The sequence below is a fragment of the Erpetoichthys calabaricus genome, chromosome 2 (genome assembly GCF_900747795.2).
Source record: "Erpetoichthys calabaricus chromosome 2, fErpCal1.3, whole genome shotgun sequence".
NCBI lineage: Eukaryota > Metazoa > Chordata > Cladistia > Polypteriformes > Polypteridae > Erpetoichthys > Erpetoichthys calabaricus.
In genome coordinates this window covers 74,165,501-74,191,651 of record NC_041395.2, presented here as the reverse complement: position 1 = coordinate 74,191,651, position 26,151 = coordinate 74,165,501, and the positions used below count along the sequence as shown (strand labels likewise).

The following is a 26,151-nucleotide window of genomic DNA, read 5'->3' as shown; positions in this document are numbered from 1 at the left end:
AGGTAAGTTAGTTGTTATATAACAAAAATTGCATTCGTGGGCAAAAGAGCAGCATTAGAAACAGAGAAACCCAGAGGAATTAATAAGTTATAAATGTGATAGTAATCAGATCTTCTATAGAAATAATAGCCCGGGTAGCTTCCACCATCTGGGAAAGGGTATCCGCAAGAAACAATAGTCTTCTTTTAAAATAAGTTACAGACACTCCATGTGGCCACTTACATAGCCACCAACATTTTCTGAATTGATTTTGTTACTTAGATGTATTTGTGTATGTCAGTATCTGTGTGTGAAAAATATAACAAGTTAGACAATGTATATATGGCATAACATTCGGGTGCGTTTGCTGACTAAGGAAACTGATATGAAAGCTGGAGCATTTCACATATTTTTTTTTAGTTATAACATTTCTGCTTATGAAATAGTTTTGTAACAAAGAGTCATATTCAAATAGTAACAATGCATGTGTTAGTAGACTACATTAAAAAGCACTATATTTTAACAGCACTTTACAATAGAGTTAAAAATGGAGCACAAATAGGCTTGAGTGGCTAAATAGATTTCATACACCACAGACTCCAATTCAAATAATGTGAAAATGTCATTGACTGATGTGTGTTAGTGGTTTGAGGTCTGTGACTAATTGTTGTTCATTTTTCAAGTATACCCAATTGAGCAGTTTCCAATAATTAGCATTTGAAAAATATCTATTAATAGAAAATGACCAATACTGATATAATATTAATTCATTCATTCGTTCATTCATTTTCCACCTCTTAATCGAAACTGGGTTGCGGGGCAACAGTCTTAGCAGTGAGGCCCTTACATCTCTTTCCCCAGCCGCACTTGCCAACTCATACTGTGGGATCTTCCAGATGATCAAAGGCCATCTGGGAGATATAAGACCCCCAGAGAGCCCTGGGTCTTTCTGTGCATCTCCTCCCAGCTAATCATGCCCATAAAACTTCAACAGGGAGGCTTCAGGAAGGCATCCGTATCAAATGCTCAGACCATCTAAATTGGATCCTCTCGATGCAGAAGGTCAGTGGCCCCACCCCAAGCCTCTCCCGGATGTCTGCACTTCTCACCCTGTCTCTAAGGGAAAGCCCAGGCACTCTTTGAAAAAGGTCATTTTGGCTGCTTGTACCTGCAATCTCATTACTTCAGTCAATTCCCAAAGCTTATTGACCACAGGTGAGAGTAGGGACATAGATTTACTGGTAAATTGAGAACTTTGCCACTAAGAATCGGTATAACAACCGCATAACTGTGCTCACTGCACCTATCCGTCTGTCAGTCTTACTATCCGTTTTCCCCTCACTCATGAACAAGACTCTGAGGTACTTAAACTCCTCCACTTGAGGCAGTAACCCATCTCGCACAGACCACTTTTTTCCTACTGAGGACCATGGCCTAAGATTTGGACGTGCTAATCCCCATCCCTGCCGCTTCACACTCTGTCAGAAACCGTCCCGATGCATGCTACAGTTCATAGCCTGATGAAGCCAAAAGGACCACGTTGTCTGCAAAATGCAGTCACACAATTCTAAGGCCACAGAACTGGAGCCCTCCCCTCCCCAGCTGTGTCTTGATATCCTGTCCATGAAAATCACAAACAGGAAGGGGGAGGGGCACATCCCTGTCAGAGTCCCACACCCATTGGAAACGATGCTGGTGTTTTTCTGCGTATGCGGATACAGCTCTTACTGTGATTATACAGGGGCCCTGGAACCCCATTCTCTCCCAGCACCCCCCACAGAAACCCCTACGGAACACATGTAGACTGACTGGGCATACACCCATGCCCCATCCAGAATCCTCATGAGGGTAAAAAAAACCTGGATGGAATCTACATTGCTATTCCTAGATCTGAGGTTCCTCGACTGGGCAGAATCTCCTTTCTAGTACCCTGGAATAAGCTTTTCTAGAGAGGCTTATGAGAGTGATACCCTGAACGTTGGAGCATACTCCTGATGACAACACAAAATTGAAAAAGCATGTCAACCATGACATCCCAACGATGTCCACAGCCTTCAGCATTTCTGGGCAGAGCTCATCCACCGCCAGTGCCTTGGAACTGTGGAGTTTCTTAAGTACCTTAGTGACCTACCATTGGGAAATGGACATTGATCCTAACCCGTCGGTTTGTGGCTCTGCCTCCCCCATAGAGGCTGTGTCCATTGGGTTCAGGAGCTCCTCAAAGTGTTCCTTTCACCACCAATCAACATCCTCAGCTCGGGTCAGCAGTTCTCCACCCTTACTGAGAACAGTCTGGTTGAAGTCCTGCCTTCCCTTTCTGAGTTGCCTGATGGTTTGAGATTGATTGACGGTCACTTTCCATGGTCTCTCCAAACTCCTTCCACACCCTGGTTTTTGCTTCCCTGACTGCCAAGGCTGCAGTCTTTTTGGCCTGCTGGTACTTTTTTTTTTTTTTTTTTTTAGCCTGATTGCATCTCTCACATCTGATGTCCAACATTAGGTCCTTAGGTTACCACCTCAAGAAGTATCTGTGGCCTTCAAGCTGCAACTGTTCAGGCCCCAGTAAATCCATATCGGGCAAGATACTCTTTTTAAATTTGTGGTTTTGTTTCTTTGGTAAATCACTCTTTGTCTGACCCCTCACAGGGACCAATTTGCCTTGGGAGGCACAACCAGGAGCTTCTACTCTCGACAACATAACTCCCAGGGTCACATAAATCTTTCCACCATAATAAGGTGATGAATACTGGAGAGGTGGTATTATAAAATGGAATAAAATCAGTATCAATAATATCCTATGAAAGGTGAAAAGGAACTGAAATAAGTTGTCCATCTAGCAAGTAATATTATTTAAAACACAGTCATTCGGTAAAATTACATACATAAGTAACAACTTGGAAAGGAGCTCATTTTTTGTAAACTGTGAATACAAAGGGTACAGTACTTAATGAGCAAAAAGGTCTGGGGCTTGCAGTGACTGTTTTTATCTGGGACTGAAGGATCAGAGGTTGGGCACCAGAGATCAGGGTCTTAAGCCACTGCAGATCACTGTACATATCTGTTTGAGATATTGAATCAAAAACTGAAATCTCTCAACAAAATGCCACTGTCCATTTTTGAACTGAACCTAAGTTTATATCACTTAGGGCAGCTGTGCCTTTCCCATGTTATTTATTGGTTGAAACACATTTTAGCTGCAAGTTGATGATATTGGATGTTCACAATAATAATCTTTAGATGATATTGTTCAATCACCTCGGTCATACATATGCTTACATAATTGGTTTCCCCTTTCATTTATTGCCAGAGAAGTGACTTTTTTAATACTCGTTTAACTTACCTAAATTAGCCAGAGAAGGATGCTTTTGTATGAGCTGTATGTGAGCGTGCTCTTCCTGGTATTTGACTCACTTGCATTGGGCATCCAAGATTCTGTCAGACAAGTAAAAGAGTAAAACATACAAAATATACAAATTCAAGCAACCACTCTCAAGGTAAAATTGAAGCAGTAAACTAGTTCCCAGGACAAGTCTCATAGAATATTTCTCCATTTTAAGAAGGGCAAGTTTGCAAATTCACCAATACTCTAAAATGGGAAATATTGAAATTTTAAAATTTCATACAGTGCGATTTGTTTGAGATATCACAATGAAAATTGAACTCTGTCAACAGAATTCTTTAAAGAATAAGTGTGTCACAAAAGTGGACCAATTGGAGGAGGGGGTTCTTTTTTTTTCAGATAGACTGACAGACATGAGATTTTGGAATTGATGCTTTGCACATTATATGCAACGCAAACAAAAATGGGTGAACTAGAACTATATTCCAGTGTAGATTTTTAAAAATGTTTTGTATAATGTTTCAATGGTCTGCTTACATTTAGAAGCTGTATTTTTAAACAAACATCAGATAATTGTATATTTCTGACTTAAGTAAGTTGGATTATAGTATTATGAAATTGTATGATCTAAGGGAACCATTTTTGTATTAGAAATACCAGAATATATTTGACTGACAGATACGAAAATTTTAACTAATTAGGAAGTCAAAGCAGAACAGCTGAAAATTAAACTAGTGTATGAGGTCTTATAATTACTCCTACTGTGTTAATGAATGGTGGCATTATTTACTGTATTTAGTACAAAATTTACATGTTAATGCAAGTAAGAACAAAAAATAACCACTAATTTAGAGGCTCCTATTATTTTCTAAATTCTACATTGATGTTACATTGAAATGTTGCTCACTGAATTTCTTTTTCGTAGATCTAAATTACTAGCTTTGAGTTTGAAAACAAAGCTCTGAAGCAGCTATTACACATCTGTGCAGTTTACCATTTAGATAAAAATTATGATGTTATGGTCTGGATATCATGACATTTAAAAATATGAATAATCCTTTTACTATAACCAATAGACACGCATGCCATATTTAAGTACTTCAGTCCACAAAACTTGTAAAAATGCATTTCAGATAGCATTTCTGGTAATGCTGACAAATACAGTTGTTTATCTATGATTGAACCTTAGCAATATGGCATAAATCGGTTTCACATGTCGGTGAGGTAGGAACATGAGAAATCCTTTGGTCTGAAAAAAGCATATTCTGCAAAAGAATATTATCCTAGAAGTACTATAACAATGTTCCTAGACAGATTAATCTAAAAGTCACGTTCCCAGTTCTATCTGCTTCTTGGGGAATGAAACTTTTCAAAATATTCTGAAGAAAGTAAGTAGAAATGTCTTGAAATACAAGCTGATGTTAAGTTCATAATAGATCCTTTCATGTGACATTAATTCTAAATATAGCATAAATAATAAAAGAAAGAGAGGTTAAGGAAAAATGTGCTTAGACTTTTGAAACCTTCACAAACTGAAATTATCAAGGTAAACTTTACCTAGCAAATGACCAAAGAGAACTTTCAATTAGGAGCCAGGAGGAGCATGAGTTAGGAGGCAAATCATGATTTTATGGACTCATTCGTTAAAAAAAGGAAATTAAACACCACCTTGCAGTTGAACGTAGAATAATTTAGGCATTTTTTCTACCACTGCAACACTTTGCACGGAGTCAGTATGAGTTGAAAATGGGTAAAGTAAACTATACTAATTATTACAACTACAGTAAAAATGCTATAGAATGCAGCCTGCTTTCTATGCCCAACCATCAAGATCTTTGAACAATTTATCAGTGCCAACCTCCATAATATTAACAATGTATTTTCAAACCAATGCAACTTTGTAAAGGGTTGCAAAACAACTAACACCATCCACACAGCTCACCTTACAGATCAACACTGACAGAAGAATAAACCAATCCATGTGGTGTTCCTAGACCTGGGATCTAATTTATAAAACTTTGCCTGAATTCTAGAGTACAAATATGCATACATCATAAAACAGGAAAATGTGTAAGCCAAACAAAAATTCAATTTATAAAGCTTAGTATATGCACATTTGTATGCAATTTACCCTTTATAAATCACGGTCATCTTGTAATCATGCATCTGTGAACGCATCTTGAACACAGCCAATCACCACCCCAAAAAAAACATAATTAGTCTCATACATACAGTATTTATCTCCTACTTATAACAGATTTACCTGTGATGAGAAGAGAGAGAGGCAAAAACAAAAATAAACCAAAAAAAAAAACCAAAACAAACATCAAAACTTTGAAGACTGCAAGATGTTCTTGTACCTAAAGTAGAGGCACATAAATAACCTTTGTCTGGTGGCAGCAACAACCATAAATACTGTATGTTGAATGACAAAATGTAATTGCTAATGTGAATGTGATGAGCTCTACCAGCTGCACCATACCTTTTATTAAAAATAAATAAATAAATGGAACAGATGCTTAGAAATGATTTGCTTATCTGCTAGAGTGCAAGTGCAACAGGAAGGTTGGGGGGGGCGGGGGGGGGGGGGGGGCGTTAGCACATCTATACTCTCTGATTTTGAACTATGTCTGGCATCTGTAATTATAGATGTCTTATTATGCAGCAGTATGCCAGAGCATATAGATATGGCAGATGAAACGGCTGTAGAGGAATTAGGTAAAACTTTTATGCCTTTGAGTGAAATAATTATGCTTGTGCAATATGTAGTTGTCAATAAGTGGGAAGGGAATGGGGTTGTTTGGATTCGTATCACTCGAGTCAAGGTGGAAGATTATTATGCTGTGCTACAATCGTGATGCTGCAGCCCTTTGTTGGCTGGCAATCTCCCATCTGAAGCATCCGGACACCATGATCTGTATTTGAGGAGCTCCATGGTGTGCTGCTCCTTTGCACTTTGATTGGAGAAGTCATAAGGAGCCAGTGTCTGAGCAAGTAGCTACTGTACTAACACCTGGCACATATAATGATATAAGTTCTGTTACAAATTAATACTATGGTATAGGGCATATGAAACAGTGAGAGTTCAGCCAGTTACCTAACCTGCAAGCCACCATTCATGTAGAGCATCATTAGCAAGTCAGCTGCCAACATTACTTTGTCTAAGAACAACTGAATTATGGGTTGACCCAGGCCACTAAGCCATGATGTTTGTCAGTCTTGTCTTGGCATCACAGATGACTTGTGTGTTGATGAAATGTAACTACTTAAAATTATTAAAAGCAGCTTCATTCTCAATAGCTGCCTTTATGGCAAAGAGTGCAGTCAGTTTCTCAAATTACGTTTGGGACATTTGAAAAGTGTTGCAGATTGTTTTTTTTTATGTTGGCCTATATACCCACACTTGCTTTGATTTGATACAATTGAATATTTGAGTTTTAATTATATTTTTGTTGACCCTTACACCCTTCTTTCTTTCAATTGGGATTTTTTTCTTCAAGAATTTACGTAAATTGCAAATTATAATTCATTAAGCATATTGGCAACAAGTTGATTTGTTTATAGTCTGAATTAATTAGTGATTTATAAAAACAATCCTGCTCCAAAACATTATTATGTGCAAAATGTGAATCTTTTGGGTAGTTTCAAAATAGCATGACATTTGACTTACAAAATGCTCATTCAGGTTTGTTGATTCAAATTTCCAAACCACTCTTTTTAAATCCACTTGTGAGATTTGTTTCTCCCTTACTGTTCAAATGCAGACATAAGAACCACCTGTTCTGTTGGACCACTTTGACAGCTTATCATTTGCAGTGCTAGTACTGTGTATAGTGGTACTACCATACCACATAACATACTAAACTGATCTCTTAACTGTAAAAATTCTTTCGGCAAATTATCAGTTTTCCTCTACTTTTACTTTGTTTCCTCTTTTGACGTGTCCCATTTGTTGGCCTTTTTTTATTTGTAACTTTTAATATATAATGTCTGTTTTGATATTTGCTGTCATTTCAACTTCTCACTTGTTCCTCAATCCTTCTTTTAGAACAGTATTTTTTTGCTTTTATTAGAGTTTGTTACAGTGATTTTATTATAATGTTATTTCATAACAGTGATAATCTTGCTTGTTCTGTGAATAGTTGGAAATTAGAGAAAAATCCTCTGTGACTATGAAATAACATTTTCTTGGGTTGGGCAGTGCTTAAAGGCCCAACATTTTTTGTGGGGAAAAAAAAAGGAAACATTACATCCTGAAATTTTATTGACTTACATTGCTCTTGTGCTGGCACATACTATTTGTACAAATCCTACTTAAATATTAGAATTTGGTTAGAACGAAACTTGCAGAACACAACAGCTCTTTTTAACTAAAAAAGCACAAGAATGTAATGGAATGCTACTCTTCTTATCATATTGTTTTTTAATATAGTTTTACTTTGTCCTTTTGTCTTTTGCATTTTGTAATGTGTTTCTTTAACTATTTTATGTATAAAATCATAATGTGTGTTATTTATGAACATAAAGAACATTAGGCCTAACAATGATGTGCTATTTTTTTAATGTTCACATTTGCAGAACGGAAGAGAAAGAAAACACCTCACAAATTGTCCCAGTTCTTTAAAGAAAAAAAACAAACGTTTTTGCCCGTTTCCCAGCAAAAAGAGTCTAAACAGTCTACTAACAGAGGTAAGCAATGTATCAAGTTCAAGTTACTAAGTGCTGAAATGTAAAATCTTTACTGCTTTAAAATTTGGACCTGTAATGTTGTTGTAAATTATAATTTTCAGCCTCAACCTGACATTGAAGTCTATGTAAGGTAGAACTGAACGTTACTGCATTTACAGACAAAAGCAATAATTCACTATCAGTTGTGATCTTAAAATGACTGTTCCGAACCGTCAGTTATACACAGCAGAGTGAAAGGAAATTTTCTATTAGGGTTTCTGAAGAATACATAAAACAAAAAGCAATTTCATCATCCCTGCCCTATATTCTTGTGTAGCAGTGTCATTTTAGAAGCATTAACAGTTTTATCTATAGTTGACTGGTAGAGAAAAGTCATTTGTATATATTATTTAGTTTGAATCATTTAGCTTATGAAATAAGTCAAGTTACAAGATCTATTTTTTTCCTACTATTATTGAAAAATTGAGTAACATTTTATAAAAATATACAATTTTTTCAGTTCAATGCATACAGTACATACTATTCATACTTTGCATTTTTATAAATAATCACAAATGGCTTTTCCAATAGAATGTTTGTTCATGACATTCTATTCCAAATCACTGTAACGTATAAAATAAATCTGGTCAACATTAACTAACTGTGCATATGCCTTTTTAAAATAAATTATATTAGCAATTTTAATCCTACTCTTAGCATATTTTCCATGTCATGAATTTCTGTAATTCTTTTAATTTTGAGTAAGAAAATTACTTGTTTTAACATGCTGTTGCAAGAGATAAGGAAGATGTCCTCAGGCTCATACAGTAAGTGATTTATTTATATTTGTCGTATTTTATTTTCAGACATTTTCTAAGAAATATAAGAATAATAATATAATAAAAGAAATATGTAGGAAAGGGTTCAGAAGTAAACATTCTAAATTTCATTGGCAATAATTTTGGCGTCCTGCGGTGGGTTGGCACCCTGCCCAGGATTGGTTCCCTGCCTTGTGCCCTGTGTTGGTTGGGATTGGCTCCAGCAGACCCCCGTGACCCTGTGTTCGGATTCAGCGGGTTGGAAAATGGATGGATGGATAATTTTGGCCAACAGGTAACCCAGTAGTCCTGTGCTATAACTTCCCAATCAGAGCTTCAGATACTTGAATGCTTTCAAAAGAAATCCTTTATTAGAAAGGATGTGTATTAAATGCTGATACAGTCACAAACTTTACTATTCTCTCGTGGACTGCTTTCCCACAGGTCTATTGTGAAATTTAATTTTTTTTTTTTATTTATGTGGCACACTGTGGTTGGTTGATGTACAGCCCACCTAAACTCAAGGTGTCCAATCTCTTGAAACCAAGGCCTGCTGTAGGACATCGATCACCCCTGCATTTTATGCATACTCTAACATAGTGTCTTAAAACAATGATAACATGAATTAAATTAATATTACTTTTTTTTTCACCTGCTTCACCTACACTTTCAGATTTTTAAAAATATATACACTATGCAAATGCTGGATTTTCCCCAGATATGATCCAGTTTCTTTCTCATTGCAAGGTAAAATGCTGTATTAGCATAATTTAAGATTTTATTTGTCTTTAATTTGAATAAAGTACAATAAAAATGTATTTTTAACACATATCCTAAATGTCATGTTTCTGCACAAGTTGCCTAGTCACTTCTGGTTAGGTCTGCTTTGTAATGCATAGAATAAAGCAAATAATATCAAAAATTGAAACTACACAGAGAAATATACTCAAAATAATTTTAACAAAAATACTTTATTCTTCAATGAAACACTAACATTATGATGGGCTGGCACACTATCCATAGCTTTTTCCTAAATAATGGTCAATGCTACAGGGTTAAGCTCTAAACCTCTTTGAAACTGTAATGGATTTAGTGGGTTTAAGAATATTATGATAATCTTTTAATATTCTTTTTAAATATAGTCCGCAACACTGGTGTGGTTCTTTGTCAGATGTCTTCTGAAAGTTCATGGTGAGGAAATTGAATGCTTTCTTTATTCTGTCTCTACTGCCTAAGGCCAGTTGAAGTCTGTTGAATGTCCAGATTAAACGTGTAAATTGATCAAACTGAAAATGTGTCAAAGCTGACAGCTTATGGATGACATTGGAAGGGTTCAGTAGTCTGACATTTGGCCTTGATAAAATTGAAATTGATATATTAGCAATTATCTCCTATGAATACAACCAGATACATCAGTTTCTCTCTCTCTCTTTTTTAATTTTTTTATAGCACTGCTAGAACAGCAGTGGCTTGAGCTCAGCGTAATGGAAGAAACTGCATGTGCATCTTTTGAATTTTGACAGATTCCGGACAGTGCAAACTAGCAACATGTCATTTCATTTTTATTATGTGTTTTGTTGCAATTCAGCGTGAATAATTGCAGTGATGTCATGAACATTTTTGGTAACCTTTGATTTTTTTTTTTTTTAAATTTTGAAATAAAGCTTAAGGCAAAATCATTTTTTTTTCTTGATACATGCTAGCTAAGTAAATGAAACAAAGGATTATTTTGTTTGACATTACTAGGGTATAGGTATAATGTGTTTATTGCTGTATTTGTCATATACAATTCTTGTTAAGCATTCATATTTAAAGCAAATAGTATTTTACATTTAATATGTTACTTTTTTAAATCATGGATGAGTGGTTTTTAAATAGGCATTATGGAATTAACAGATTCAAATTAACTATAATATATATGTTTCATACTATCAGAGAAAAATTAAACATATTCAAAAATGCTGTGCATCACTAAGTTTACCAGAAATTTTTTAGTGCAGAGGATGTTTATATGTTGCTAACAGCTTGGTATAAAATATAAAAAATTCCTCTGCTTTTACTTAAATCAGTGATTAAAACACATCAAACAAAAAGCATTCTAGATACCACTACTTTGGATAATGAAGTAAACACAATATTAGGGTAAACTAATATATAAGAAAACATGGTGCCTCAATGACTCTGCCTCAGTTACAATAGAAGGAAAATGTTATCGTGAAAGAAAGTAAAAATGAAGAGAGTGAATGATATCATGATGTATTCTGTGCACTGCAAATCAACATTCAAGTTTCTGTAACAGTGAGTATAATAACATTAAAAATGTATTATTATTATTTTTTTTTATATAATCTAGCTGAGCTATTACTCATGGTTATTGTAGTCTTCATTAGGCTGTGCCTGTGAACTGCTGTTTTTTTTTTTTTTTTCCCTGATCTTAATTAGGTATTATTACTTAATAGTAAAACTGAAAAAGAGAAGTAGCTCTATAAGGTAAATCATCTACACACCAAAGTGATACTACATTATATAGTGTTTATATCAGTTATGTACCTTTTATTTTAAAACTTTTTAAAGACAGTTTTTGTAGGCTTCCTAATAGTTGTGGCCTTGTCACCTCTGTGTACCATTCATTCCTGGAATAAAAGTGCCAAAAGTAAGCTGTGTATTATAAAAATATAACTAGAGAAGAAAGATAAATAATTGGAAAATTAAAAAAAGAAATGAGGAGGGAAAACCCTAGTTGCCTCATTTGGCCTAACTAAACAGCAGGGTCCTGTCTACTCAGCAGGTGGCCCATGAGGACACTATTTGAAATTCTCTACCACAGACACCACAAAATTATCCACTCAGTCACTTCTAAAACACTCTCCTGCACGCTCTCTCTCTCTCTCTCTCTCTCTCTCTCTCTCTCTCTCCCTCTCGTTTGCTCAACAGGCACGGTTTTACTTCAAAATTAAGCTCTTTCCCAGTTCACCTGTCAACTCCAAGCATAGTGTGCCACTAGCACAGACCAGCCTTTAAACGCCACCCCAGAGTTACTTTCATGGTCAGGAGCACTGTCAGGGATTCCTGATTTATTTATAGGGCCAGAGACCCTTGGTGTTCCTTGCCTTGTTTTAAACCTTGTTCCATTCAATGCTTATAAGTTTCCCCAGTCCTTTCCTTCTCTTTCATAATTATATTTTGGGTCAGAAGACTAGGTATCCTTGATATTTGATGGGTTACATGCCTCACAGCATAATGGATAGGCATTACATGCTTCAGCCCTTTTTTCCTTTGCCATCGCCCGTGTTTACTGTTTGCCAAGGCATCCTTAATGGCTGTAGTGCATGCTGCTCTATGTCAGCCATTTACTTTAATTAACAGAATACTGACCATACATGGCCCATCTCCTGTTGTCTCCATTATTGTTGCCCTTACTATTCATGGCACCTTATTCCCAACCTGGCACACAGGCACATATCTTCTGGAAAATTGTCATAAATCTTCAGAGTATACAAAAACCTGACACACAGTAGGAGAGATATTTCACATAAGAGTGTATTGTAACTCTGAAGCCACTAGATGGTGGGAAGCCCTGCAATTATGCTGATACCCTAGCAGACAAGATGGTATGGGCAACAATATTGGGAAAGCTGGGTTCATGTTATCTGTTCAAGTGTGAGGTTAGGAAGGCTAGATGGAGGCCTTTAATTTCCTACATAAGCACTAGGATGTTTGCACACAATCCCTGGTTTTAGACTACAGGGAACACATAAGGGCTGATGATGATTCAGGGGCATAGTGAAATCAGGAGTCACTAGAAGGAGTCCTAGCAGTGGTGTCCCAGGAATAAAAGTGGGGCAGCATCAGTTTTCAGTGTTGGTGATCCCAGCAGGGGTGTAAAGCTACACTGTAGCAGAGGCCTTGTTGTCAGAAGGTTATTTAGAACTGAAGTTTACTTAGCAGAAGGCAAAGGTGAGACAAATAACAGAGAGAATGGGTTGAGTGGTTTTGTGGTACATTCAGATGGGCAGTAAAGGCTAACCTGTACTTAATCATTATGAAAATGAATGTCTTTGAGAATATGATTATCTGCTTTTTCTTTTTTGGGGCATAAAATAAACTACTGTATGCAATTTATTAAGAAAGTGAGGAGGAATAAGTAAAAAATACAGATTAGTTGTATGTAGACTTATCAGTCCACAACATTAGCTAAGATGATCAGGCTAAAATTCTAAATTAATTTTTAGAGTTTTTATTATTTGCTTTAATTAGCATTAGGCATTTGATTTATATGCTTATATACTCCTTGAATATAAATATTTAAAGACAACTAAGATTCACTTAGGCCCATAAATAGACTTCAGACTTTCAGCTTTAATTCAGTGGGGTGAACAAAATGATTGCATAAAAATGTGATGCAACTAAAGCATTTTTTTAACACAATCCCTTCATTTCAGGGGCTCAAAAGTAATTGGACAAATGAAATAACTGGAAATAAAATGTTAATTTCTAATACTTGGTTGAAAACCCTTTGCTGGCCTGAAGTCTTGAACTCATGGACATCACCAGATCCTGGGTTTCCTCCTTTTTAATGCTCTGCCAGGCCTTTACTGCAGCGGCTTTCAGTTGTTTGTTTGTGGGCCTTTCTGTCTGAAGTTTAGTCTTCAACAAGTGAAATGCATGCTCAGTTGGGTTAAGATCAGGTGACTGACTTGGCCATTCAAGAATTTCCACTTCTTTGCTTTAATAAACTCCTGGGTTGCTTTGGCTGTATGTTTTGGGTCATTGTCCATCTGTATCATGAAACACCGCCCAATCAATTTGACTGCATTTAGCTGGATTTGAGCAGACAGTATGTCTCTGAACACCTCAGAATTCATTCGGCTGCTTCTGTCCTGTGTCACATCATCAATAAACACTAGTGTCCCAGTGCCACTGGCGGCCATGCACTCCCAAGCCGTCATACTGCCTCCACCGTGTTTTATAGATGATGTGGTATGCTTTGGATAATGAGCTGTTCCACGCCTTCTCCATACTTTTTTCTTGCCATCATTCTGGTAGAGGTTGATCTTGGTTTCATCTGTCCAAAGAATGTTTTTCCGGAACTGTGCTGGCTTTTTTAGATGTTCTTTAGCAAAGTCCAATCTAGCCTTTCTATTCTTGAGGCTTATGAGTGGCTTGCACCTTGCAGTGCACCCTCTGTATTTACTTTCATGCATTCTTCTCTTTATGGTAGACTTGGATATTGATACGCCTACCCCCTGGAGAGTGTTGTTCACTTGGTTGGCTGTTGTGAAGGGGTTTCTCTTCACCATGAAAATGATTCTGCGATCATCCACCACTGTTGTCTTCCGCGGACGTCCAGGTCTTTTTGCGTTGCTGAGTTCACCAGTGCTTGCTTTCTTTCTCAAGAAGTACCAAACTGTAGATTTTGCCACTCGTATATTGTAGCAATTTCTCGGATGGGTTTTTTCTGTCTTCGCAGCTTAAGGATGGCTTCTTTCACCTGCATGGAGAGCTCCTTTGACCGCATGTTGTCTGTTCACAGCAAAATCTTCCACATGCAAGCACTACACCTCAAATCAACTCCAGGCCTTTTATCTGCTTAACTGATAATGACATAACGACGGACTTGCCCACATCTGCCCATGAAATAGCCTTTGAGTCAATTGTCCAATTACTTTTGAGCCCTTGAAATTAAGGGATTGTGTTTAAAAAAAATGCTTTAGTTGCCTCACATTTTTATGCAATCGTTTTGTTCACCCCACTGAATTAAAGCTGAAAGTCTGCACTTCAACTGCATCTGAGTTGTTTCATTTAAAATTCATTGTGGTAATGTACAGAACCAAAATTAGAAAAAAGTTGTCTCTGTCCAAATATTTATGGACCTAACTGTATATGAAAAAGAGAGAGTTTCCATATAATTATTCTTTATACATACTTGGAAAGAAAACTGTGTCATTTGTGAATGGTCTTCTCAAGTCAAAGGACCTTGTGACACAATTGTGAGCTGGTGCGATATAAAGGAATGCTTTGTTTGCATATTGCTTTTAACATAAATAGAATCTTCTAGGTAGGAGTTTGCAGATTGAAAGCTATATTAAGTGTTTTTGATGGGAAGGAAGTGTGTCCTCTGTTTTTTTTTTGTTTTTTTTTAACACATTCTAAGCTTTGCAAGAACTGTTAATTTATGGTTGTAGTAGCTTTCTCAGCAGTGTCTAACACTGTAAATAATAAGAAAAAACAGATAAAAAAATTATTGTTACTGTTGAGCTCTGGTTAATGGATCAAGTGGTGATATCGAACATGATGTCTATAATATACAGGTCAGCGTGTCTTATCCGCAGGTATATGGTTCCAGATCACCTGTGGTTGTGCCAAAACTGCGGATGCTCAGGCCTTATATAAAAGCATAAAGATGATGGCATACACAAAGTGAACACAAGGGCTGAAACAGCCGGATTGAGGGTTGGCTTGGGTACACTGCGACTTGGCAGCACCAGCCAGCGCAGGTTGTTTCTTGCACATATTTAGTGGGCTGTATGCTGAAATTTCAAATGGTCAACCATTTCTTGTTTCAAAATGCACTTCTAATTACTTTTCACTTTATGCATATTTTTTAAATTTCTAAAGATATTATGTATTTCCACTGCTAATATGCCATATAATATTTTGTAAACCTGGGATTAGGTGTATATCAAGTGTTTCATGCTCAGAATAGAAAAACAGTTTTATCACTTACTTTTCTCTTGTAATCCACCAATCCACCTGCCTCTTTTAGTATGGTAACGTGTTTTGAATGGATTATTAATCAAGCTCTTAATTTTGAAAAGCCACATTCTAAGTTTGATAATCAGACAGGAATCTCAAGAAGTAAAGATTTCTTAAGGCACCTTCCAACTAACACCACAGCCCAGATGTGATTCCATAATCAACTTCTCGGTAAGAAAAAGGCTAATGTGAAATAAAATGTGCACAACACATATTGGAGTCATTCTGAAACACTATAAAAATGATATGGTGGAAGATTAGTAAAGAAAGTAAATATTCAGTGCAAACAGAAACGAGCAAAGGAAAAATGTAGCGTAAATAAAGCACAAAAGTATTACAGAAGCTTGACACCACAGTGGGTAGTTCTGCCATATTGCAGCTCTTGCATCTTGTGTCCAGATGTTTTCCATGTGGCATTTGTATGTTCTCCCCCTGTACTACACTGTAGATACTCTGATTTACCTCACAAAACACATGCAGCGTAAGTTATTTGGCTAATCCTAACTGGCTTCTGGGGGAGTGTTTGTGGTCTACTTTTGAGAATAAAATTGAATTAGATTAGACAAAATAATTGCCTCCAATGCATATTTGAAGATACAGAAAACAGAAACAATAGGTTGGTAAATTCAGGTTCAATGAAGGTAACACAATAAGTACTCTCACAAATAACAAGAGGGACCTTTGCCTTTAAGTCCAGGGGGTATAACTGAATTATATTTAAATATCTATCAACCTCTCCTTTGCAATAGGAAAAAAGTATAATCACCAGCATGTACATAATGTTTTGAAATTAAAAATACAAGTATTTTGTTTTTTAATGAAATGTGTGGACACTGGATGTTTTGAGGAACAATAAACTATGATTGCTCTATAGTGTTCACTTCTGCAAATTTTTTTCAACGGTTTTTCATATACACAGGCAATATATCCATTCCGTTTAACAAGATTAAGAACATGTGAAGGTGCAAATCATTTGACTCTGAGGGCAAACTTCAGCCAGTAGAGAATGAAGGGCTCTGGCCAAAATGATTACAAATAAACACTGAAAAAATGTTCCATGAGGCATATTAGATTGGTAATCTAAACAAATGGAACCGCTTATCACAAAAGAAAGGAAAGAAACCATATAATGAGAAAGGAAGAAGTATGAAATGATGTTGACCCATTGAGGTATGGTATGGGGATGACTTTGATAGCCTGATTACATCCTTACACATAACTACCAAACTTTTTTTATCTGACTGAATGCCTAATTCTAATGCTGTTGTGTATGTGTATGTGTTTCTCCTTCCTACTGATGATCCATGTGATAGTCTGAAGACTGGTCACTCTGCTTTGATAAATGGTGTAAACTGGCAAGATCTGTCATTATCTTAAGATGAAGTAGATTTATCAAACTGCTGAAGCAAAATAAGTGCCCTTTTATAAATTTATCATTTCATTCAAAAAAAAGTATTTTTTTCCTTTAAAACAAAAAAGGATCTGACATTTAAGAAGGAATTCAGTTTTTAAGCACATTAATTATTCATATACATGGTGGTTTTTTTGTGTATTTATATAATCTATAAAAGACGAAATTCCCTTTATACTTTCTAGATAAGGGACCTCATTCAGTCATAAGTATTCAGGTAAATTTTATGATGGTTTTAGTTATTTAGATACTTTGCTGCTCTTCATCAGTAGTCTATTCTGACCTCTTTGCATTGATGCTTCATATCATCTGTAAAACCTTTCAGTGACTTTTTTTTGTTTTTGTTATTGAAAAATAAAAAATTGTGAATCCCTTTCAAAAGCATGTTTATAATGCAACAATTGAACGAGTTTTGGTGTTATTCATCTATCCATTTTCAAACCCACTTATCCTGGACACAATTCAGAAATCAGGGGGGCCTGCCATCCGTAGGACATACTTATGCACTTACTAGAACAATTTAGAGTTGTCAGTTACCCAGACGTACAACTCTTTGAAATACGAACGTATGACTGGATCACCATGGCAAAAGAGACCAAAAAAGAGCCCAAACAGATATAGGAGTCTAGAGATGTAAGTTGTGGAAGTTATAATGTCTTTTAGTAGTTAAGTAGTCCTCATCAGATGTACAAAGTACTGTGCGTTATACTGGATTTGACCTTGTGTGAAAGTGCTAAGGAAGCACTTCTTAACTTGCTGCTGTTGTCTGTCTGTGCTTCTAGTTTTTCTCTTTGTTTAACTTTCCATCTATATCTAAAGGCTTGGGTATAAGGGCTGTTTGCGTTAATGAAATCCTGCACTATTCTAAGTAATTGAGGAGTGATGTATGTATTTTTAGGCCATGAAAGTGTCTGTTTAAGTGTTTCCTTTGAAAAGGTATGAATATAACAAGTTATTGAATCAGATTGGCATCTATGAGATAGAAGTGTAAGTTTGTACAGTAAGCTTCTGTGTTTGTTGCATGCACCTGCATTCTATGCCCCATAGTTGATATGCATGTCATTGTAGTGTGTAATGGGCCTGACTTTCAGCATCAGTCAAGGTATCTTTACAGGGATTGTTGTGGTTCCGCATGTCGCTACATTCCCATGCCTCCATTCTGTTTACGCGCCAGACATTTGGCATGATTGCTTGGTCATTGCTTTTGTGTAAGCTAAAGCCTGGTGCATACTGTACATGATGCACTGGTTGCGAGGGCTGCATGACAAAACTGATGTCAGACACAGTGATATGCCCCCTCATGCATGTCAGGTTTTTGCCGCATGCTGTGCATGGAATTATTTCTAACTGGTGATGTGGATGTGGCGCCATGTATCCTAAATGGTGAAATTTGAGTTGAAGCCTGTCATATGTGCCAGAATGACGAACAAAGGGCTGCATATGACACAACAGGCAATCGAAGCAAAATACAGAGAAACATGTTTGAAGTGCATCTGTTCATCATGTCACCCCACTCAAGAGAATATTATACATACACTTCCTTTGCTGCTTTGGCTTATTGGGCCAGCACCCATTTCCTTTCTTCTTCTTAAAGCCAGTAATAACAGGCACAGCTTTTCTTCCCCTTTCCTCTGCTATGAAATTGCTAGGTATATAACATTGACCAAACACAGTCTCCTACTAACTAGGAAAATATTATGGTGCCAGTTGAACCAGCCACCACAAGTATAAATTAATTTTGCTTGCTGACAGTACGTGCACTTTGCATTATGATCTGCACACAGGCTTCACAAGATAAATATAATCAAGGCTTGATCTGCACACGTTGCTACATCTCCACTGGCTGTGAGAAGGATTCACAGCCCAATTTCCAATGGCAGCAATGCAAGGATGGCTCTGTAGCTGTTCTGCTTGTCTGGTAAACAGTCAACCAAGGATAAAGTAATTGGTTTTCCTCTGCAGGATCAAGCTTACCATGTAACATGCTTGTCAATGGATGTTTAGAACATTTAACACTGGGCTTTTACCTGCTCTTCCTCTCTCTCTCCCTGGTCTGCCACAGTAGTGATTCTGAGGCGCTAGTGGTGTTCTAATCTACAGATGGGAGCGACTCCTATCTCGTGTGCTTGAGTACTGAAGTCACATCACCTATTATGAATGAAGTCTTGAGACCTCAGAGAGACCTGTACAGTAATAAAGTATCAGTATTTTCTTTGGAAACCTGGACTCGCCTTTCTGCCTCTCATGCAACTAACTCTGCAACCCAAACTTGACAATACAGAAACTGAAACTGAAAAAATATTTTATTTGAAAATGAGATGTTAAGTATACAGTAACTATTTTTTTTAAATAGAAATACAGGTATGAAGACAGAATAAAAATGAATAGGTCTAATTTTTTTTATTTAACTAAAAACTTGCTTCTATTTTTTTTTTCATTCAGGTCCCAATGCCCAATCTTTAATTTGTCTTCTATTGTTTTCAATCCTTCAAAATTGTTGACAGTGTTGAAGGCGCGATTCCAAATATTTTTGCCACATCATTTTTCTTCATTCCAGAATCAACCTTCTCCAGAATTGTTCATTTTTCTTAGCCATTTTCACTTTTTTTGTTCTTTGCAAAGAAACCTTTGAGAAGCAATATGAAACTTGAACACCACAATATCCACACATAAACTATCCACGTGGACGCTCAGTGGAGCACTGACTAGGCAAGACTTACACACTTCTCTACTGTTTCATCAAACATAATACTTCTGGGGGATTTCAATATACATATGGATAATATCAATGTCCCTATTACTAGAGACTTTACATCCTGTCTTGAGAGTTTTGGATTCCAGCAGCATACTGATGTTCCCACTCATTCCAAAGGACATATCTTGGACTTGATTTGTTGTTCTGGAGTTACCCCGCTTGATTGTACTGCAGATGAACTGCCCATAACTGATCACTTTCTTATTTCATTCAATGTTAAACTTGCACTTTCCAACACTAAGCTTTCCCGTCTCATATCTTTCCGTAATGTTAAGAATGTTAACTTAGACTCTCTTTCCTCTAGTATTGATTTCCTTATGGACATTCATAATTTATCCACTCCTGAAGAACTGGTCTCACACTATAACACCGGACTTAATGGTATTCTTAACTCTGTCGCTCCATTAAAAACTAGATCTGTTTCTTTCTCATTTTCTGCTCCCTGGTTCACGCCTGAACTTCGACTTTTGAAAGCCAAAGGCCGGCAACTTGAGCAGCTATATAAAAAAAATGGACTCTTTGATCACAAAGAGATGTACAAAAACCATATACTTTATTACAAGGACTGTATTGCCCAAACTAAATCTATCTATTATACTCTCATTATTTCCTCCAATGAAGGAAACACCAAGTCATTGTTTTTACTACTTAACAATATCACACAACCCCCGGATTCTTTACCTTCTCACCTTTACTCAACTGAATTTTGCAATTCCCTTATGTCCTTTTTTAATGAAAAAATCCAGAAGATTCATCAGTCTCTCTGTACGGATTCCTCCAGTACTTCATTTGAATTTCACCCACCAACTCACTCATTTTCCTCTTTTCAGCTTCCTACTTTCTCAGAAATCTCAGATCTTGTCTGTAAGTCTAAGCCATCCACCTGTCAACTGGACCCCCTCCCTACAGTTCTAGTCAAAGCCTGCCTCCCCTCTCTGGCCCCCCTTATCTCTGCTATATTCCACTCTTCTCCCACTACTGGTATTGTTCCTTCATCTTTTAAAACTGCTCCAGTAACCCCAATACTGAAAAAACCTGGTGCAGATTTGACTAATTTCAGTCATTTTCATCCAATTTCTAATCTACCCTTCATTTCCAAAATTCTTGAAAAAATAGTGGCTATTCAACTTCATTCTCATTTATCTCAAAATAATCTGTATGAACAGTTCCAGTCTGGTTTTCGTCCCCTCTACAGTACAGAACCGGCACTTATAAAAATTACTAATGACCTCCTTATGGCAGCTGATTCTGGTTTAATTACTATTCTCATCCTCCTTGATCTGAGTGTAGCCTTTGACACTATTTGTCACACTACTCTTCTCAATAGATTATCTTCGATTGGCATTACCCACACTCCACTAGATTGGTTCAGATCCTATCTCTCAGGCCACACTCAGTTTGTTCAGATTAAATCTTTCACATCCCAACCCACCACTATTACTTCAGGTGTGCCCCATGGCTCTGTCCTGGGGCCCCTCCTTTTTATTATTTACCTCCTTCCCCTTGGCAATATCTTTCGTAAATATAACATTAGCTTCCACTGTTATGCTGATGACACCCAGCTCTATCTCACTAGCAAACCTACTGCTTCCTTTCCACCTTCCTCACTTACTGATTGCATAGCAGAAATCAAATCCTGGTTTTCTTCCAATTGTCTTAAATTAAATAGTGACAAAACTGAGGTTCTCATTGGTACAAAATCAACATTATCCAAAATTGATCATTTTTCATTTGTTATTGATAATTCCTCTGTCTCCCCTTCCCTACAGGTTAAGAGTCTGGGTGTCATCCTTCATAGTACTTTATCCTTTCAGTTCCACATCAATAACATCTCTCGTTCTGCATATTTCCACTTGCATAACATTAATCGTATTCGCCCCTCCCTCACTCCCCACACCACTGCTATCCTTGTTCATTGCCTTGTCACTCCTCGTCTGGATTATTGCAATTCCCTTTTCTTTCTCGCAAATCTCTTTATAAGCTTCAACTGGTCCAGAATTCAGCTGCTCGCATCATTACTAGAACCCCCTCTATTCACCATATCACTCCTGTTTTGCAGCAGCTTCATTGGCTTCCAGTTCAGTTCCAAATTCAATTCAAAATTCTCCTACTAACTTTTAAGGCTATCCACAACCTAGCCCCTCCATATCTGTCTGACCTCCTCCATGTTGCCATTCCCTCCCGTACCCTTAGATCTTCTTCCTCCATCCACTTGATTGTCCCCTTCTTCCATCTTACCACTATGGGGAGCAGAGCATTCAGTTGGAATTCACTACCACCTGAGTTTAGAAATAATAAATAATTTTAACTTTTCTAATCTAAACTTAAAACTCATTTGTTTAAGACTGCTTTTTCTCTTTGATTACAATTGCTCTGTCTGATTTTAACTTTTGTATTTTACTTTTGTTTATAATCTGTGTTTTGTCTATTGTTCGGTGTCCTGGAATGTTTAGAAAGGTACCTACAAATAAATGTATTATTGTTATTATTATTAAGACCAGATATTTCACAACAGACTGTCACTTTTTACGTTCTAAGAAGAAATCCAGCCTGTTGCAGGATCGTTGAGGTATAAGTGTAGGCATGGCCTTAAATTATTAACTTTGGTTCCCATTTTTGGTTGAAAAACATTTGTTATACTGAAATTTTCATTTTATTAAAAAAATCTGTTAAATATTATGTTGTATGAACATTTGTCCAGGCCAACAAAAAGTATTCATTATTCTGAAAATTGTGTTGCTTCGGTATTCACTATAATGGGATTTGACCTGTACTGTGTCTATCTTTTGGTTCTAGTGCTTATGTACTTTTTTTTTTTCTACTTTTATGTTCCATGTCACTCATGAAGCAAGCGAATTTTTTTATGGGCAGAAAAGTTATATCTGCTCTATATAATCTTTACCTATGCTAACTCTTGGCAAGCACATCAGCACTGCATAACTGACTTTCTAACAGGTCAGGTCAGGTTGGAGAGCATGCACTAGTACAGTGCATTGCCGGACCCACGACACAATGAAACAGCTCAGGACCCCGGTTGGCAACTCCCCACACACACACACACACGGTCCAGTCCCACTCCCTGGAAATGACCATCTATCTGTCACAGCCAGGTGTTAAATGGGCATCCTCTTGGTCTGGTCCAGCCATTCGATTCCTCAACAATGATGATCCTGTGACTCGGGTCACCCTCAGGGAATCGCACCACATGGCCGTAGTGCTGCAACTGACGCTGTCTCACAATGCAGGTAATGTGCCTCATTTGTGATTCTGTGAGCAACTGCTCGTTCGATGCAAAATCAAACCAGCGGTACCCAAGGATTCTCTGAAGAGACACAGTACTGGAGTCCAGCAACAATATAGCAAAACAGTAAGCAGCAGGACTGTAAAGACTTGACCCTTTGTGCAGAGGTATCGAGAGCACCACACACAGTCACCTACCAGAGACCGGAGCAGTCTAGTTTTATGCCTAAGAAGTCTACCATCGACCGCAGCCTTGCACTGAGGGTTTTCATGGAGTGCAAACATGAATATTGGCAGAGTTTCTTTGTAGCCTTTCTTGATTTTCATAAAGTGACCAACTCAGTTGATCAAGCTGCCCTGTGGGACATCCTGAGACTTTACAGTTCAAGTTCAAGTTCAGTTCAAGTAGGCTTTATTGTCACTTCAACCATATACAGTTAGTACACAGTGAAACGAAACAACGTTCCCCCAGGACCAAGGTGCTACATGCAACATAAATTTACAACATAAATTAACAGAAAAACTAAACTAATTAACTAAGAGGCCTAGTTAGCTGGCTAGCAGAGACAAGACAGATTTACCTAACATGAATTACCTAACATGAATTACAGCATAAATCAACAAAAACTAACTAACTATCTAAGGAAGACTTTTTTAACCAGACAGCAGACAACAAAGTGCACGTGCAATGTGCAAACAAAAGCAACAAGTGACAGTGCGACAAAAAACACAAACGTAACATAATAATATGGTGTTGTGGTGATGAGTTGAGGTAGTGGAGAAACAGTAAACATGCCTTAGTTTAGCAGCAAAAAAATTAGGAAGTAAAGAAGTTAGTGCAAAAAGTAAACCAGTAATGGATATTGTGCAAAAAAAGAAAGCATTTACAGGTTGGTGTGTACAGGATTCCCCCCAGAGTTTCGCGGTATTGCGAGTGAAGTACAGAGTGGAGGCAGAACCTCTGTGTTTTTCCCAGATGATTTTATGGGTTTGTCAGGGGTGTGTTCTTACTCCTACTCTGTTCAGTGTTTACATGGACTGGGTGTTGGGAAGGGTTGTGGGGTCCAGCGGCTGGTGGGGCATCTATTGGTGAAGATAGCTTCACTGATCTTGACTTTGCGGAGGATGCTGTGATCTTCGTAGAGACAATGGAGGCACTGATCGGGGCTCTCGAGAAACTGAGCGAGGAGTCCGAGTGTCTTGATAAAAACCAAGATCCAAGCATTTAATGACCTCTTGTGTACAGCCATCAGTAGTGTGTCTGTCTGTGGAGAGAATGTCGACCTTGTTGAGAGGTTTACTTACCTTGGCAGGAACATTCATGTCTCTGGTTACTCTTCTTATGAAGTCAATTGACAGATTGGGAGTGCATGGGGGTCATGAGATCACAGGAGATGGGTGTTTGGCACCCCTGATTTCTTTGCAAAAGGACGAAGGTCCAAGTCTTTAGTGTCCTGGTGGTTCCTGTTTTGCTATGTGGTTGTGAGACATAGACGCTATCCGGTATTCTGTCTCTTCGGAGAATCCTTGGATACCGCTGGCTTGACTTTGTGTCGAACAAGCAATTGCTCACACAGTGCCAAATAAGGCACATTACCTGCATTGTGAAGGAGCATCAGCTACAGCAGTATGGCTATGTGGTGCAATTCCCTGAGGATGATCTGGCTCACAGGATCCTTGAGTGCCTGGAACAAGCCAAGGGGACACCGATGTAACACCTGGCTGTGGCAGATAGGTGGTCATTTCTGCAGAATTGGACTGTGTGTCTGCATGGGGGGTTGCCAACCAGGATCCTGAGCTGTTTCGTCATGTGGTGGGTGTGGCAACATACTGTACCAGTACATGCTTCTCGACCTGACTTGATGGCTGAAAAAAACTTTGCAAATCTCTTCATTTGATATTGTTTTGTTTGACTTCCCAGAATATGATATACTTGTAGAAGGCTAAAAGTGAAATGATTTGAATTTAAATTTCATATGAAAGGCAAATTTTTTATATTATTTTATTTCAAATAACTATCCAAATCAAAGCAATAAGAGCTTTGCAGCTTGTTGGTATTCAAGTATGTTTAACAATTCAGACATTTAATCCACTTTCATTATTAGATGATGGCTGTATTAAATGTATTCCATCATAAATATACATTTATAATGGGATTAAAACTGCTTTGGTCATTTAGTGTTCACCTCTGTGGAAGTCTCTCAATACATACTTCAAAGACCAGATAATACTTTATTTACTCTGTAACAAAAGTGGAAGCAGCATGCAAAAAGAAATGGTTCATTCTCTTCCATCCGTCAATACATAATATTTGGTACTTGAAAATCATAAGAAAGTAAAACGTCAAATGCATAAGAGGAGAGCAAGCAAAATTAAATAAATAAGGTACAGTTAGAAATACTGTAATACGTTATGATAACGATAGGCAGCAGAAGATTTTATGAAGGAAGGTCAAGATTTTACTGGAACACCGTATGATGATACAGAGAATGAAGAAGGTCTCAACACTGCCATCACTTAGTGGTGCTTGCAGTATTACATTAACAATCATTTTTGTTCCCAAATCACAAAGTGTTCTTTATGCTTGGCAGATGTCACTGTGCACTATTTCTGAAATTAATGGAGTTTGAGTGGGAGTTATGTAGAAGAACTTCATACTGCTTTATGATTCTTCCATTAAATTGCAAAATATATTGGGCATGTTGTGTTTATAATGCATAGGGCCTGCTCATGATGGGAATAGGTGAGTACCCACAGTTGGAGACATGGTTCTGGAATGGGCAAAATGTATGGATTTGCACATTGAAAGTACCCATTTGGACCATATCCAGTTGTCTTTTTAAGGCAGGAATGCGGTCATTCCTGCCTGAAGTGGTGCCTCAAACAGGCAGATTAGAGGGATGAATGGCAGTTCTTTTAAAGCATAACAATGAGTGATATTAATATATGTATCCAGTGGAGACCTGGCAAGTGGCTGTGCCCAAAATGTGTATGTTTGCAACACCTAGGGCCCATGCTGAGCATCATGGTGTTCAGCACAGTTGTCATTTGTATTTCATATTTGTGGAAGGGACATTGACCAGCATTACTTATTTCAGTGTTGTGTATTTTTATATCCCTTAACGAGTTAAATTTATATTGATCTTGTTTGACATTCCTGTTGTTGGTAATTTCCAGTAGAATG

General features: G+C 37.4%; 1 protein-coding gene across 2 annotated transcripts in view; it reads left to right on the top strand.

Moving 5' to 3' along the window:
- The window catches only part of si:ch211-266k8.4 (carabin), a 347,171-nt gene that overhangs the window by 206,234 nt on the left and 114,786 nt on the right, over nucleotides 1-26,151 (top strand). For both annotated transcript variants that reach the window (XM_051922773.1, XM_028793921.2), the window contains exon 11: nucleotides 7,898-8,008. In XM_051922773.1, the coding sequence (XP_051778733.1) occupies nucleotides 7,898-8,008 (111 nt within the window). The remainder of the gene's footprint in view (nucleotides 1-7,897; nucleotides 8,009-26,151) is intronic.